At 44.5% G+C, this 18013-nt stretch overlaps 1 protein-coding gene across 1 annotated transcript; it reads left to right on the plus strand.

Moving 5' to 3' along the window:
* Positions 1-1533: 1533 nt before the first annotated feature.
* On the plus strand, positions 1534-13836 carry LOC105018790 (protocadherin-17). Its single transcript, XM_010884504.5, has 4 exons — positions 1534-5238; positions 6998-7056; positions 7216-7388; positions 12518-13836. The coding sequence occupies exons 1-4, from the start codon at positions 2725-2727 to the stop codon at positions 13114-13116; spliced, it is 3345 nt and encodes a 1114-aa protein (XP_010882806.4). The 5' UTR covers positions 1534-2724; the 3' UTR covers positions 13117-13836.
* The last annotated feature ends 4177 nt before the right edge of the window (positions 13837-18013 follow it).

Raw genomic sequence — 18013 nt, forward strand, 5'->3', positions numbered from 1 at the left:
GTAACACACTTTTATCGCTTGTTTATTTAAAAGTTTTAAGTTATTTATCCTTGGGTTGCTTGTAGGATTTGCACTGGAGGTGATGTGCTGCGGTAGTGTGAAGACTGTGATACAGCCAAGAGGCAATAAACAGTTCAATCTCACCCTCTAATCGCGCCGTCACAAGGTGGAAAGTGGAATCTCATAAGGTGATGGCAAAATATTGAATTCATGCTCGAAGCTGTGTAACTGGTGTTTACTACTTGTCATTCCACGCTCCTCTGGAACTACAGAAGCTCAAATATGCAGATTTGACTGTGAATCAATTCACGGTGAAACAATCAATGCAACCACAAACAGACGCAAATGAAAGTTCATCACAGAAAGGATAGCAATGTGCTCTGGGTAAGACTCCCGCTGTCGCAAAAGCTCTTCAATCTCCACCGAAAGTGCCCGGGAAACGATGGGACACGATGGGACACGATGGGATGGAGGCATGCATTATTGATTCCAACTTCACGTTCCTTCTCAGGGAGCTCCAACAGTTTGGTGAAATGGCTGGATGTTTCAATCCAAACAGTCATGTCAACAGATGTCCTTTCCTGAGGTTTTTACCGACTGAATGATAATTAGAAGTTGCCTTTGTTGCTCTTATCTCTCACCTGCAGAAATGTCAAATGTACGCCGGCTGTGCACTAGGCTGGCAAAGTTGGGGCTCCACTGAAGGAGGACAACAGCTTGTCCAGGACAATACAAATGAACCCGAGGACAAGGCAAGGTTGACTTGGAGCTGGAGCAAGGGGCGGTTTAAAGACAAACCTGTAACCCTTATGTTGCCCTTAGGCTAGCATCACTCCCTTTAAGACAGGATGATGTGGATGCATACCTGTATTACCTGGGAGACTGGGACACTGCTCTGGCCAGGTGAGAATTCAAAGGCAAATGTCAGCTGATCGGAAGACTGGATTAAATGTCAGTCCATCTTCCTAACACCTGTCTCATATAATGCCTGAGGATATTGCAAAGCAGGAAGCTGTGGACAATGTGAGTGTGATATTTCGGATATGAGAAAGGAAACCATTTCTGAATATAGAGTGCATCTCCATGTAAAGCAATAACCCATGACATGTATTGACAACCTGTTGCGCTATTTCTATATTACATTTTCTTCGGATGTGTCCTCTCGTGAGGCAATTCTTAGTTGTTCACTGCAACCGCGTTCATACTGTACTCTTGAAACATGAATCATAGTCATTACCAGACCACGCAACGAAAGCCAAAATAAAAATATTGTCATATTGTATAATTGGGTGGATTGGGAGCACTGGGTAGATACTATGCAGTTATTTTGGTCGATCCTGTCCACAAGCATTCTGAGAGTCAGAAAACAAAGGTCTGTTGTTCTGATTGCCTAGCCCAGTAACCCAGTACCACCTACCGTTGGCATGACCCGCCTTTCTGTCTCAACAGAACTGACCACCTAAACCAGCCCTTTCTGGAATCGCCACTCTCAACCCAAATTCCACACCGATTAGTTCAAGTTGTTTTATATTTTTCTCATGCCTATAGTTGTGTTGATCCACACACTATCTCGACTGCAAATCAACATGTATTAGGAACAACATCCACGAGCACGTTTTCATCTCCAGTTCTGCTCGGTGCGCTCACATCAGTAACTGAATCACGTATCAGCGGAACAGCCCTCCTTCAATGCGAACTTGCCAGACCTATTGGAGAAAACCCCTACGGCTGGATCTGTCACTGTTTCACTCATTGGTTGGAAGACGATCAGAAAAAATGTTAAATCCACCAAGAGATAAACTGGAGTCGGTGTGTAGGGCGTCGTGAGGATTCTAGTGGTAACCAGATCTCAATGCCAAGAGAGCTGTTTTCAACTGTTGACGTGACCAGAGAATTGAACACAGAAAAAACGGGCAATTTTGAGCATATCGAAAAAGAAATCTACGTTTCGCAGCTGACTTCTTGGATTTTTTCCCCCCCTACGTCTAAAGCAGCAGTGTTGGTGTCCTTACCCGAATCAATGCAGGATGCAAGAGCACAAGGTCCAACTGGACTGGATTACGGGATTACTGAACTGATTATAGGACAGTTATCAGGCAAAAGTCCTTATCGCTGTCCAGATGCTTGTAAATGAAAGAAGAATGTAAGCCGGAGTACCGAAGGAACATATATTTTGGTGCATTTGGTTTACTTTATGGGTTAGTTCGTGTAGCCTACCTGTACATAACCTGTATGCAACAGTGTGTAGCTCTTACAAGGAAAAAGTGCCGTACACTGTGTAGTAGACTAGCCGAGAATGCTGGACAATTAACGGTTAAATTAATGACTATCTCAGTAATTTTCTGTAGGCTGGATGTCGCATAAGGGCATTGCGCTTTGTACTGCCTAACCTTCAGCATAGATGGATGTACAAACGCTTGTAACCTTGTAGCAACAGTGGAAATTATGAATGCATTGAAATCACTAAATACATTTTATTCGCTGCACGAGCGAATCACATCGGCCACATGTTACATTTTGTATTGCGTTAATGTGTAATACTCAAGTACTTAGGCGTTCGTCGTTGTTTACAGAAAGGTTAAAAGAGCCACGTAAAAGAGGGAAAAGACTAGCTCATAAGACATCGATTAAATAACCCCTCCGTGTTGGATACGAAACTACCTGTCTCGCATGATTTTAGTCGTAGTGGGTTCGCCGAAAAAATCAACAGGTTGAGAGTTAAACATGATTTTTCTAAGCACGCGCATTCTACACAATATGCGTCTTCCGGTCATCTTTTTCCTTCTTTTGTGGGCTAAAGCCCGGACACTGAAAAATCTGAATTATTCGGTTCCAGAAGAGCAGGGACCTGGCACTGTCATTGGAAACATTGCTAAGGATGCTGGATTTGGACCGTTAGAGAGGGGGAAAAAATCGAACTTTAGAGTTCTGGAGAATTCATCTCCACATTTGATTGATGTGGATCCGGAGAGTGGTCTGCTTTTTACTAAACAGCGGATTGACAGGGAGACGTTGTGCAGACGCAACCCTAAGTGTCAGCTTGCCATGGAAGTGTTTGCCAACGACAAGGAAATATGCATGATTAAAATTGACATAGTGGATATAAACGACAACTCACCCAGTTTTCCCTCAGACAACATAGATATTGATATTTCAGAGAATGCAGCTGCTGGGACACGTTTTCCTCTAACAATCGCGCACGACTCTGATTCTGGGGAAAACGGAATAAAAACGTATCAGGTTACCAGAGACGACTACAATACCTTTTCACTGGACTTGAAATTGAGGGGCGACGGAACCATCTATCCTGAATTGGTGGTTCAGCGACCTCTAGACCGGGAGGATAGGTCTCATCATACCCTCCTTTTGACAGCCATTGACGGAGGGGAGTATCCACGATCAGGGTCCATGCAAATCAATGTCAGAGTTACTGATTCAAATGATAACAGCCCAGTGTTCGAGAAACCAGCTTATGTATTGGAGCTCCCTGAAAACTCACCTGTTGGGAAAATATTGATAGATCTTAATGCAACAGATCAAGACGAGGGCAGCAACGGGCAGGTGATCTACTCTTTCAGTGGATACGCATCCGATAGAGTCCAGGAGTTGTTTTCCATTGACCCAAACACAGGTGTCATAAAGATTCGGGGAGAGATTGACTATGAGGAGAATCCGACAATCGAATTTGACGTGCAGGCCAAAGACCTGGGGCCCAACCCCATTCCTGGCCATTGTAAGATCTCAGTCAAAGTGCTTGACAAGAATGATAACTGGCCAGTCATCAGCTTTGTCTCAGTTCGCCAGGGGGCCATCAGTGAGGCCGCGCCTCCTGAATCCGTCATCGCCCTGGTGAGAGTCACTGATAAAGATTCTGGTAGGAATGGCCAGCTCCAATGCAGGGTACTTGGTAATGTGCCGTTCAGGCTACAGGAAAACAATGACAATTTTTATACTCTGCTCACGGACAGACCACTGGACAGAGAACTGAAAGACGAATATAATGTGACAATTGTGGCCAGAGACAACGGAATTCCGTCCCTGAATTACACAAAATCGTTCACCGTGAAAATCTTGGATGAGAATGACAATGCACCACGTTTCACCAAGACAGTCTACGGACTCCAGGTGCCTGAAAACAACATTCCCGGAGAGTACCTGGGCTCAGTTCTGGCTCACGACCCAGATATCGGTCGGAATGGGACCGTGTCCTATTCCATTTTGCCTTCACACATTGGAGATGTGTCAGTGTACACCTATGTGTCTGTCAACCCAACCAACGGAGCCATTTACGCATCCAGGTCTTTCAACTATGAACAAACAAAGTTCTTTGAGTTCAAGGTTCAAGCTAAAGACGCGGGGTCTCCTCATATGGAGAGCAGTGCCACAGTTCGGGTCAGTGTGCTGGACGTCAATGACAACCTGCCCGTCATTGTCCTACCCCTCCTGCTCAATGACACCGCGGAAATCACGGTCCCCAGGAACGTGGGCCTGGGCTACATCGTGACCACGGTCAGGGCGGTCGACCACGACCACGGCGAGAGCGGTCGTCTGACTTACGAGATCTCGGAGGGCAACGAGGAGCACCTGTTCGAGATGGACCCGGTGGCCGGCGACGTGAGGACGGCCCACGCCACGTGGGAAGACGTGGCCCAGGCCGCGGAGCTGGTGGTGAAGGTGACGGACCACGGCAAACCGCCACTGTCGGCAGTGGCCAAGCTGATCATTAAGGCGGGCACCGGAGCCGTGGCGGGAGGAGAAACCCGGGCCGGAGGGGCGCAGCAGCACTGGGACGTGTCCCTGCCTCTCATAATCACCCTCTGCATCATATCCGTCATGCTCCTGGCCGTCATGACCGCCATCGCCGTCAAGTCCAAGCATCAGGACAAGGAGGCCGGGAATTATAACTGCCGCGTGGCGGAGTACTCCACGTCGAACCCCCCGGCGGGGAAAGGCAAGAAGAAGAGGATCAACAAGAGCGACATCATGCTGGTCCAGAGCGAGACGGAGGAGAGGGAGTCCGTGAGCCGGATGAACGTGGTCAGCAGCCCGTCTCTCATCACCTCGCCCATCTGCTTCGACTACCAGACCACCGGCCCCCTGCCTCTCACGCTGCCCAGGTCGGAGGTCATGTACCTGAAAACCACCTCCAACAGCCTGACTGTGCCCCGGGCTGGCTGTCACTCAAGCTTTGCAGGGCTTACCACGGAGACCTCTATGAATAGAATGTCAGTGATCCAGGTAAGGAACTGAATCCTTGTAGTGTACTTTTTTTTCTGAATTTTAGTATCTCTTATCTCTGTTCCTGGGATTCTATAGAAATCTGCAACAAGAGAGGTAATTCTTCAAATCAATACATGGGCACCATGCAATCAGACATCCTTGTTATCATTTTTATTCCCTGTCTGGTGCGTTATGATATTGCCAATTGAAGGACTAAAAATGCAGCAGATTCAGTATGATACGCCAAAAGAATATTGAAGAAATATATGAAAAGATATTTTGATCCCGGTTTTTAAGGGTCTACAATAGACTGCTACCTCTCGTCCACAGAGATCCCAGCCATTTCCAAATTGGCCCATTATCAGTCACTTCTACCAGCACCTTACAGGTGGTCTGAATAATCAGGAAACCCTTTCTGTTAGATATGCAAACCATGTAAGTCTTGGACTGCGCTGCTTTGCTGTCACTGCCAAATCCGCCTGCCACAAAGTAAAAACAAAACCCTGCCCAAAATCTGGGATCGGACAGGTGTTTGAGCAGCTTGTCTGATCATATTAGTGAAATACTACGTGCCAGACAGCTAGATCCACACTGAATAACCTTACGTTCAGATTTCTTGCCCTCGCAAACATGGGCCAGCTCCGCAAATCCAAATCCAATGTTGGCAAGAAAAGGCCATTAATAGGGCCCCACCCCGCCTTGTAAAAGATGACAGGGTTACTACGCAAGCCAGCATATTCAATTGACAGGGTGTGCATGTAATTTGTTTTTTAGCCCTGGCAGTGTTTTTCTGTTGTAAATGATGTAAATATCTAGGACAGTCTCCCAGACATGTCTCATTTGGGATGATAACACTGGTGACAAGTCTCCCAGAGATGATAACACCGATGACATGGGCTGACGCTGTCACCAGTTGCCAGGGCGTGTGGGTGTGATCAGCTCAAACGCATTATTCTCAAGATGTAATTTTTTTTTTTTAAATAAATAAATAAAAGGGCCCAGGATGCAGATGACAGAGTCCCAGAATGCATCAGTGCTCCCCGTTGGCCAAATAGGCACACATGGACACTCAGGGGTTTTGTCCTGATCAGAGTGTCTCTGTTAGCAGCTGCTCTTTTACTCTGGGATGTTTTATTAACACAGTTCATGTGTTCCTAAATGATTCAAATGCACAGATCAAAATGCAGGCCAGAGCCGTAGCTATTGGACGTGGCCTTTGAATATCTCATGATGCTCTGACATACAGGTGACACCTGTCTTGATGCGATTGTCCTCTTACTGTAGGAATTTTCCTGTGCAGAAAGAAATGCTTACGGGTAATATATTCAAGTTTTTTGAAAGGCTTCTAAAGTTTGTAGTTCCTACTTTAACATTTCAGACTCGATTTGCTCTGAATAAAAATGTATCACCCTCTACAAAAATGTCCAACAAATTTAATCCACATAATTATTCATAAAGAAATCTTCCTTCCAGCACTCAATTTGCTGATAGCTACTTTATTGAGTAAAGTCTCCTTACTACCACTGGGTCTTGTGGTTGTCCCACCTAGCTGTGTTAAGATGAATGGAGTAACTTTATGTCTCTCTGGATAAGAGAGTCTGCCAAATGACTAAAATGTCAAATATAAATTCACATTCCTTGTTGCTGGAGGATTATTTCCTTGCTGTGTGAAACTGGCTCAAAAATAAGATCGGGCATCTGTGCCGATGCACACAGGAAAGAAGAAATAACGTCTGGCGCCCGACACTTACATTCATTTCCTCTCCTCTATTCTCAGACGGATAATTTTCCCTCCGAGCCCAATTACGCGGCCAACAGGCAGCCATTTGCTCAAAGGTAAGGCCGCTCCATGACAACCACCTGTTCCCGGCTGTTTACAAACCAGTCACGCCGTCACAACCAAACGCTGCGGATGGGAGTGGCAGCGGCGGCCGCGGGACGGACTCCGCGGATGAGTTATGTTTTTCTCCATCTCCCTCCCTCTCCACTCCGCAGCGGCTCCACGTTCAAGGACGCAGAGCGAGCCAGCCTCCGGGACAGCGGCCACGGGGACAGCGACCAGGCCGACAGTGACCAGGATACTAATAGAGGCTCCCACTGCGACGCGTCTGTCAGAGAGACCCTCAAGATGAAAGCCACAGCGGTTAATGGGCAGCTTCTTGAACAGGGTGAGTGGACACTCTCTCTCTCTCTCTCTCTGTCTGTTTCTCTGTCTGTCTCTTTCTGACATCTTGAAGACGCCTAACAGACCCTTGTGTCAGGCCCTTGTTTTCCCCAATCAAAGTGTCGAGACGACGTGCAGCATAAACAAAATGTGTATAAAGGATGTCTGCACCCTGTGTTGCAGCAGTGCCTTCGGGGCCCAGCTAAAGTAAATAATGACCGTACAGGGTACACCTCAAAGAGATTACTGAAATCATAAATCATAATCACTACATTTTAGCGGTATGAGTGCCATGCTGCGGTAGTGATATCTTAGCTCTGTGAGAAGGCTTGATATGGTAGCTCTGTGAGACGGCTTGATATGGTAGCTCTGTGAGACAGCTTGATATGGTAGCTCTGTGAGACGGCTTGATATGTTAGCTCTGTGAGACAGCTTGATATGTTAGCTCTGTGAGACGGCTTGATATGGTAGCTCTGTAGACTTCTTGATATGGCAGCTCTGTGAAACTGCATTATATGGTAGCTCTGTGGACTGCTTGATATGGTAGCTCTGTGAGACTGCATTATATGGTAGCTCTGTGAGACAGCATTATATGGTAGCTCTGTGGACTGCTTGATATGGTAGTTCTGTGAGACGGCATTATATGGTAGCTCTGTGAAATGGCTTGATATGTTAGCTCTGTGAGATGGCTTGATTTGGCAAGTCTGTGAGACTGCTTAATATGGCAGCTCTATGGACTGCTTGATATGGTAGCTCTGAGAAATGTCTTGATTAGGTAGCTCTTAGGGAGTTTTTCCTAGCCACTGAAATTCAACACTACTGTTGTTTGCTCCTTGGGGTTTAAGGCCGGGTGTTTTGTAAAAGCACTTTGTGACTACTGCTGTTGTAAAAAGGGCTTTATAAATACATTTGATTGGTTGATTGATTGATTGAAATGGTAGCTCTGTGAGACGGCTTGATATGGTAGCTCTGTGAGACGGCTTGATATGGTAGCTCTGTGAGACGGCTTGATATGGTAGCTCTGTAGACTGCTTTGATATGGTAGGTCTGTGAGATGGCATTATATAGTAGCTCTGTGAAATGGCTTGATATGGCAGCTCTGTGCACTGCTTGATATGGCAGCTCTGTGAGACGGCTTGATATGGTAGCTCTGTAGACTGCTTGATATGGCGGCTCTGTGAGACGGCTTGATATGGCGGCTCTGTGAGACGGCTTGATATGGCGGCTCTGTGAGACGGCTTGATATGGCGGCTCTGTGAGACGGCTTGATATGGCAGCTCTGTGGACTGCTTTGATATGGTAGGTCTGTGAGACGGCTTGATATGGCGGCTCTGTGAGACGGCTTGATATGGCGGCTCTGTGCTGTTGCAGGACTGTTGAGCTGCACTGCCAGGATGACATGAAAGCTCCAGAGTGGAAAGTAGATGATGTTTAAGGGGATAAAAGAGTCCATTGGCTGAAGGAAAGAATGTTCAAACATCCTCTGCTGGCTTTAGCGATCAAACAAGCTCATATGCATGGTAAAGTGTATCTCTGTGCACGTCCCATTTGATCAATTCATTATTTGATTATGAACTTCCTGCACGTCGTGCTTGAATCGCAAGACAGGGACAAAAGAGCATGACAGTCACTTTCAGTACAAACAGATAGGTAGCTTTCGGTGGCTCCTGACAGAATGCTTTCATGCGTCTTTTTTTGTGGGTGACATTCTCAGTTGCCTGGAATGTTAAACGGAATGTTAAAACGGGCTGTCAGGACGGCACGGACACACAACATGAATGGAGAACGGGAATGTGCCGTACCGGCTGTGTCAAAAGTTGCGTCAGCGCGCCCAATCCGTCTATCCGCTGATGAGTTTGGAGCAATTTTCACCAGTCAAGTCCTTTTCACTGGTCGGGTTATGATTGGTTGATCCTGTGTTGCTCTTTCCCCGTGTGATGTGATGCATGTAAAAAATGAGGCGCGTCTCGCACAGGCAGCAGAGTCAGTTTGTCTGCGGTCGGGAAAGATAATGGAGGACTTGTCTGAAGAGGCGCTGGCTCTTATTTCCCCCATTGACAGTTAGAAGTGTCTTGGAATGGAATGGCTGTGGTCATCAGGTCCTGTGCTGTGCTTTCCACTCCATTTGCATTGCTATGAGCTGTTTGTTTCTGGCATGCTCAGGAGGACAGAGATGGAGACAGTGTTATGGTTACAGAGGGAACGTGTGAGTGTGTGTCTGTGTGTGTGGCTCCCGGGGTGCGCTCGTGCGCGCGTGCGTGCGTTTAGAGGAAACGGCAGGGCCATGCTCCCTCTGTGGGAGGTGTAAATTCAATCACACTTTTCTGGAGCAAATATTTCTGAATCTGATTCTCCGGTCCCTGTTCAAAGGCCAATCAAATGGAAAGATACTGAAAGAGATGTTTCAAATGTGCGGAGCGAAATTTACACACAGCACCAATGCTCACTTGACTGGAATGTCAATTAATTTATAGGCCTGCATTTGTAAGATAAGAGAAATGCAAAGAACTGGGGCAATGCATTTAATATTAATGGCTTGTGTTAAGGCTTTTTTTTCTGATGTTCTCCAAGTTGTGTCTTTCGCTTGTACAGAATGTAGTTTAAAAGCAGAACTAATTGTCACGTGAAATGTTTACCGTAAAGGGTCGGTCAGCTTTTTTGCATTGAGTTTCGTCGGGCTCATCATCCAAGCTGGAGAAGTCAGACAGTTTCTGCATTGTCTATTTTCTCTAAAGGACACAGTGTCCAGACAGTGCTGAGTGGGCAGTGTATGTACATGTTATTTACCTTGAGGAAAAGTATGCATGAAATCCAGCAACCTTTACAGGCCTCTGTAGCCCGTAGCCCCAGTTAAGGCTTCACGCAAAGAGCACGACAAAAAAATAAAACCTCAGTCCTGGGACTGTGTCCTCTGGTAAGAAAAAAGACCACAACAGTGGATTAGGTGGTGTTTTTGTATTTTCACCTTTTATCAAAGACTCCAGTCTCCTCAGCTTTGATACAGGTAATGTATGCACCTGTGCGTCTCTCAACACCTTCCTCCATTGAATATGTATAGTCTCCAGGAGAAACCAGGTGCATACATTCTGGGGTTGCTAGGCTTTTGCTGTTTCTATTTATAATGACCATGCAGGTTCTTTTTTTCTTTGAAATCATGTTTTTCAGTTCAACTTGGCCATAATATCCCACCAGTGTGATCCTTTTAAAGGGGTGCTTTGTGTCTCTGGCTTTTAACAAGCCTCCAAAAGGCATAGCCCTGCAATTGTAGACCCATTAAAGATGATTATTCTTGGAACTCTAAGGTGCCTTGAGAGAGACATATGTATATATATGTGTGTGTGTGTATATGTATGTATGTATGTATGTGTGTATATATATTATATATATATAATATATATATATATATATATATATTAAAAAATACTATATAAATATATATATATATATATATATATATATATATAAATTATTTTCCACTTACTTTTAGTGCTGTTGCGTCACCCGAACACTTTTTCATGTCCCTGATCTTCTTGGACTGGCTTATTCAGAACCAACAGTAGCGGAGACGCTCGCCACACTTGTTAGATAAAAACAAAACTTTCTGCTTCAGAACTGTAAAGAACGTCTACAGCCGTCTCAAGTCTTGGTCAGCCATACGCGCATTCTCTGAGCATAGCCCACAAGATGTCGAAACGGCTTCTTTGTAGAGACAAGTAATCCTCTATCACTGGTATGTGACTAAAAAAGAAGGTCAGGAATTGAACTTTAACCACAAAAGGTGTCTGGCTAGTGCTACAGTACTAAACGTAACTGGAAAATGAGGTTTGACATGCAGAAAACCCCTGAAACATCACCTTTAATTGAAACTGACTGTAGCAGGTATATGGCAAAACATATCCTGCAGCGTTTCTGGGAGTCGGTCAAAAAATGTAACGTGTGACACAGCATATCTGTATCCACTCACCACTGAAAGGTGTACAGATATTGGGACTTATTTTGATTATTCTGTGGTAACAGGAATTGGCCCTGTATGGCAAGAAATACAAAGTTGTTGTGCGTTCAGTCTTTATTACTGCTTCTGAATTTGCTTAATCATTTCCACTCTAAATTTATGCATTTGATATGCGCTGTATCACAATGTGTTTTCCATTATTTACACTGCACGTTTCCTGATGGCGTAAGGTTGCTTTTTCTACTTTGTTAGAAACTCAAATTAGGACACAGCATCGGTCTCGTCAAAGGCGTGCGCAGTGTTATAAGCAAACACTGATAACGAAGAGCTATTGTTTCTTCACCAGAAAGATGTGCTTCTTAAATGCAACGATTTGCCATGCGCACAGTAAAATACAATTCCTTGTTAGCACCTCTCTCTCAACAGGTTCTCAAACCTGATGGGAATACTTAATTGTCTGAACTAATTAGAAATTCACGGCATATGCTGGGAAAGGCACTGTAACACCGTCTTCACTCCATCTTAGATAGAAAAGCAGTAGCCCAAAAAACCAACCGTGCAAATGCTACTTTGAACCTTTTCAATATACATACCTCTCTCTTTGCATCATTGTCAATGGCTACTTGCTCTGCAGTGCTTATAGCCAACTCTAGTGAAGTGAATATCCGGTTTCTTTTTCTGTACTGGTTATGTTGCCTGTACTGCAGCTGTCTTCTTTACATACACTACATACATGGAAAAAAATAAAAAAAATCCTCCTATCTGACTGGAGATGAAAGACCAAAACAGACCAGTATCCTCTTCACTGTAATCGTTGGTTGGTCTGCCGTGGCAAGCCAGCCTTCAAAGGACACTGATTGTAATGTGTGGGATCTGTGTTGCCGTTTTGCCAAACCGAACTGTTGTCGATTTGTTCCCTCTTTTGATGTAATATGCATTTTGAACACACATTTTCTCTTGATCTGGGTCCTGACAGACTGGAAATCGGAATTGGTTGTACTTATTCCCTAGAAACTATTTATTCATTCTTCCGTGTTTTTTTATTTTATTTCATTGTGTGTGGGAGGGCATTGCTTGGAGTCAGCTGGCTGGGAATAACATTGTATTATTTACCTTGCATATTTGATAAGGCTTCAAATGGAATGTGTCATTCACTAACCACTCTGTACCTCTCTCCTCAGGACAAGACAGGTCTGTTCACTGTACGGATGAATGTCGCGCTCTGGGCCACTCCGACAGATGCTGGATGCCAAAGTTACGGGTAGGAAGTCAAGCAGACAGCGGCGATAATCGCACCAACCTTTTCATCCCAGTGGGAATGGAGGCCATGGTGGAGACAGAGATTTATGGCAGCCTGAGCCGCGGCGCAGCCAGGAAAACTCTCAGCACATTCGGGAAGGAGCAGCGGGACGGCGCCATCCTGGTGGCCAACGTCAAACCGTACTTAAAGCCCCAGCGGCCCCTCAGTCCCCTGCTGCAGGAGTGCTCCTCGGCGTCCAGCAGCCCCGCCAAGGGAAACACGCCCCTGGACTCCCCCACCAAAGGGCCCAAGGAGGAGGTGGGGAGGGACGGGGAGGACGGGAGTGCCTACGGACCTCCAGACGGCCAGTGCTCGCCCCCTCACACAGAACTGGAGCCATTGTACCTGTCGTGTACCCTCAGGCCCAAGTCACTGTCCAACAGCCTCATCCACGGTTCCGGGATGAGTTCTGGGATCATCGGCCAGGAATGTGGGGGGCTGGAGTGCGTGAGTCTGGACCAACGGGATTCTGCGAACTGAAAGTTCGTAAGTCCGAGCTCTCGCTCTCGCTCTCGTCCGGCCGCCGTCTAACGGGGTCATGGATGAATGACGGAGGGGGTCATTCACGTTGACCCAGGGAGGTTCCAGACATGCATTGTATAACCAAAAACCATCAGACCATTAGCTTTCTCTTTTTCTTTCTTTTTTTAATTCTGGTTGTTTGTTGTTCAAAGTGTAGGGGGAAAAAAATTGTCCTTGGTTCTGACTGCTGTGAGCGGAAGGGAAAGAAAACCGTCGCTTTCATGCCATTATGTGTTTTCATGGTGTACCCTTCAATTTAGATGTCTGTGTTTTACACATTTCAAGCTCCAATTTTGTAAGGGTGTTTGAACGAATTGCTGCTGTTAAGCTATTGAGTCCTGTCTGCTTATGTACAGTGATATGCTTTTGTCTTCACTTACTGTATTGTATGAGAACAATCCTTTCAAATATTTCAGACAGTTGAAAAACATATCATTCAAGTGAAATTCGATGTGAAGTGTCTTATGAACGTTTAAAGGCAAAATGCTCGGGTAGAACAGGGAATGCCCCTTTTCATAAAACCATTTGTGGTTCTGGAAAATCTAACCGTTTTTTATGAATGTATTTGTAATTTTATTGTTGTCTTCTCTGCGGTTTATGTGCAAATGAGCTGAGCTTTCAAGTGGATATGGGCTACTGTATTTGTTGTGTATTTTATTAAATTTGTATACACACGTGCTATAGCAAAACACGGAATGTAATTATTCTTGACAAATGGTGCCTCTAAAGCTATCAAGCTTTATTATGCCTGAAGATCACGGCTCTCTCTCCAAGGTATAGCTCAAGGGCTGGCATGATTTATCTTGCTTAATCAACTGTCAGAAAAGCTACAACCTCACAAACATGCCACCACCAGCCATGATTGTTCACAACAGCGGTCGAGACCCTACTGTCGGCTAAAGTTATATCACCGTTCTCTTAACTGTAGTCACCTTTTTTTCCAGACACCAACCAATTATCTTCCACAGCGCACAAATGAAATCAGCCGTGAAGTGGCTCGGGTTTATACAAAGATGCGCCAAACCCGGCCCACTTGTGTCCCTCGTTAAACAGCCAATCAGCCGAGCCCGGGCAGCTTCTATGCTGCTTAAGCACTAAACAACACTCCGATGTTTGCTACCGGGGAATTTGTTTGCTGTAGCGCCGGTGTGCCTTATTTTAAAGCCAGCTGCAGGATGGCCATCCATTTTAATAAATGTTTATCTTACAGACGCCGGGCTATGTACCATCCTGAGGAGGGTAGAAACGGTTTGTCATGAAAACCCAGAGTTCCAAACAGGAAATAAAATTGCGGTAAACTCTCCGGGAGAAGTAGACACTCCAGTTAGAAGTGATGGACAACAGCAATGATATGGCAGCCCTACATAATTTTCTCCTGTTTTCACCGGTTCAGCTCTTTCCAAACATACCATGAGGCCATCTAGAGCGCTTTCAAACAGCAGTATGGATTACACTAGTGACTAAAGCTGAATGTCTGGGGAATTTGAATCCCTTTCAGATCATTTGGCGCTATGCGTTAAATCCGCTTTCTATTAGCCTATTCTGAGGCTGCTTTTAAACAGGCAGTACAATTCTGATCAGTTTTCTTTTGACTAATCAGAACAGATTTGTTCGCATCTGAACTTTTTAAAGATCGGATCGGATTAGTCAAAAGTAAATTCTGGTCTGCCTGTGTAATGCGTGACTGCTACTCTATTGGCTATTTGCTGAATGGTAGTTCTTATTATAATGCATTGATATCTAGTATGTTAGATCAACAAACATGTCAGTAGCCTCTTAAAAGGTTAAGTGTTTTGCAATAACCCGAAATATCCCTATGAATCGCACTCCCTGTTTTTTTCTCTGTCTTATCTGAAGCTGTAGAAGGCACATGACATCTGTGTCATCTTGCTGGGAACGCCACAGCACTTGTTTTTATGGATAACAGGATTCTGTCATGTTCTGGGAGACGAATATAAGCAAGACTCAGCTCCCTCCTCGGGGGAAACATATTAATTTCGATTTTGATTTGCATTTGTTTTCTTTGCTGGTATTGACATAATTCCAGGCCTAGATGTTGCTGCTTAGCAGCCACTCTGATGAGCTCATCTGCATAAGTTGAAATACTCTTTGAGGGGGAAATTGCGTGGGTCACAGTAACTGATTCCCATTGAGATGCCAGGCAGTAATATCACCTTCACTCATCCTGTTCCACTACTTCAGTCCCCAGAATGCTAAAAAAAAAAAACTACTTCAGATGTCGTGTTCCGATTTGATCGTGCAGTTGTTTGTGGGTATTTTGCAAGTGCTAACTTGTGGTGTGTTTTGAGGTTTAAAAAGGCTTCTGATTTGCACTGACAAGACAACATATCAATCCCTCGAAATGAAGGCTATTAATTATAATCCGTGTAATTTACATTCATTTCTTGTTGCTCCAGGATTATTGCTGGCCGTGTGAAACAAAATACGACGCATAGAAATGAATACAGGTGGTAACAAAATGTCAGTCTGAAAAGACTCAGTCAATTGGGTCGCATTTACCCCTTAAGATCCTTTAAGATATCAATTAACAGATGGCTACAAGTTCAACTCCCACTTCAGCCGCACTGCAATTATGCAAAATGTGTTCTTTGAAGAAAACCCCTTCTTTAATTAACCCAGTGTAAAAAACTTATTGACAAAAAAAGCAGCGCTGTGGTGTTGAGGAGCAGTGAATGTGGGTTGGGGACAGTCGTTCTGAGACGTGGCGTTTGAATGGATGAATATGACTTGTCTCTCACAATGATTACAGTGGGAGTGAATAGGACTTACAGACAATGAAGGCGATCTGTGTAATACCCCCATTCTTCGCCATTTTGAATACACAAATGATCTATTCAGATGCGAAAGAAACGGGCGGTGTACCATTCAGTCGTACCATTCAATTGACATGCTCACCCTGAGCACATAAGCTTTTAATTCAATAATTCAATAACACACAGGCGATTAGGAGCTTGTCTCCACCTCCACCAAATGCTTTAGGAAATGGTTCCACTTGGTTGGGAGCAGTTGATGAGGAAAAACCCCTTGAGTATGTCATTGATATTAATGAGAGGGCACCTTCCCTTCAGGTTAAAAACACTAGTCAACAATAGTCAGTCCATATAGCTCATCTGTTTCCAGTGCGCCTTCCATCGTGTGTCAATGTTTTTCTGACAAAGACACGGAAATTGTTTGTGGTAATACAATCAGTAAAGTGCTAAAGTAAGGAATCTTTTCACGTGAGACTGTTTTGGACTCACACTAGGTAATAAAGACTATTTGCTGTATTCACAGTGTGTTTATGCATTGAGAAGGTAGACATGGTAGTGTTGAAGTCAAGTGAAAAAGAACAGAGAACTAGCGGTGGCGCGTGTCTTTTTCTCAGAGGATTATGACTCCATTGACTGCATACAGTTTTCAGCCTCTTCCCCTGAGAATTAACACCCTTTTTATAGACCCTGTCGAACAGTAAGAGAAATGGAGGGAAAAACACTGGAGTTCACATGCATCCTTTCTTAAGTGCTTGTTAAAACTGTGTTACTGATGGCTTTTTCCTTTGGGAAGTGTTCTCCAACATGTCAATCAAGGCTAAGTGTTCCAGACTGTGAGAGGATAGCGAATCAGCTGAACTTGAGATGGCTCCTTTATGGGGTCATAACATTTATTTCTCACTCGCTGCCGACCTCCGTGGTTCTCCCGTGGTTCTCCCATGCCACTCTTCTGGGGCCTTTTTCCTCCCTCATTAGTTCCATTTACTACTGGTTACAACGCATGTTCTTTGTTTTTCGGAAGTTATCCTCCTTCTGATTGTGCCAACATGTTCAGACAGGCGTAGAAATTTAACGGACACGTGATTCAGACCATTCCGACCGCCTCCAGAGTAGTTAGGGTCTAGATATCTCACAAGAGTGGGTGGATCTTGTACAATTAAATAATTCAGATCATAATTCTCCTGCTTGGTTCAATCATTCACAGGTGATGCCATTGACCTTTAACACAGACATAAGGCTCCGGAAGAAAATTAAGAGACCACCGCACCTTTTTCTTTCCTTTCCAAAAATGTTGAAAAGGAGTTTTGAGTGAGGAACAGAAGCGTTTGAATTTGCAGCGGCCTCTTAATTGTAACCCTTCTGTTCCTCACTCAAAACCTTCCTTTTTTAATTTTTTGGTAAGGAAAGGAAAAGGTGCAGTGGTCCCTTAATTTTTTCCGGAGCCGTATATTTTTGAAAAATATCAGTCAGATAATGTTTGCATAGTGAGGGACCAGGATATCTGATCACTACTGACATATAAGAGACAGATTTTACTACCGCATGTTCACATAATCACCAAAATGTGGCCACAATCAGAATGTTTACAAAATCAGGAAAACGGCATGTTAGAAGCAGGTATAATCTAAGCAACAGAAAACATGTCTCCCCCACCACCCCCTGGGCCAAAAGCATTTTGTAAACATTGCATTTTAAAGACACCTCATTAGACCATGATTAGTCCAATTTGGGCCAGTGTTGCCTTAGATATCATGTTAGTTAGAGACTCATATCCCTCAGGATGTGTGCCAAATTTGATCACTTTGAGTTAAACATAGAGATCAAGAGATGTGAACTGTTTAACCGCCACGGTCTGGTTGATGTGAATGTTCTTGCAGATGCTGAGTCTTGACAGTGTTTGCAACACGTTTAGCAGATGTTTTTACAATACAAATGTGACTAACTGATTCATATGCATTAATAAGTGACGGACCAGAGGTTTACTGCTCAAAGCAGCCATCTTGTTTGAGGTGCTCATCTGAAAACTGAAAACATTTGTCAATACATAAAGTTTTGTGTCGATCAGCCATTTGGTGCCTCATGAG

The sequence above is a fragment of the Esox lucius genome, chromosome 20 (assembly GCF_011004845.1).
Source record: "Esox lucius isolate fEsoLuc1 chromosome 20, fEsoLuc1.pri, whole genome shotgun sequence".
Lineage (NCBI taxonomy): Eukaryota > Metazoa > Chordata > Actinopteri > Esociformes > Esocidae > Esox > Esox lucius.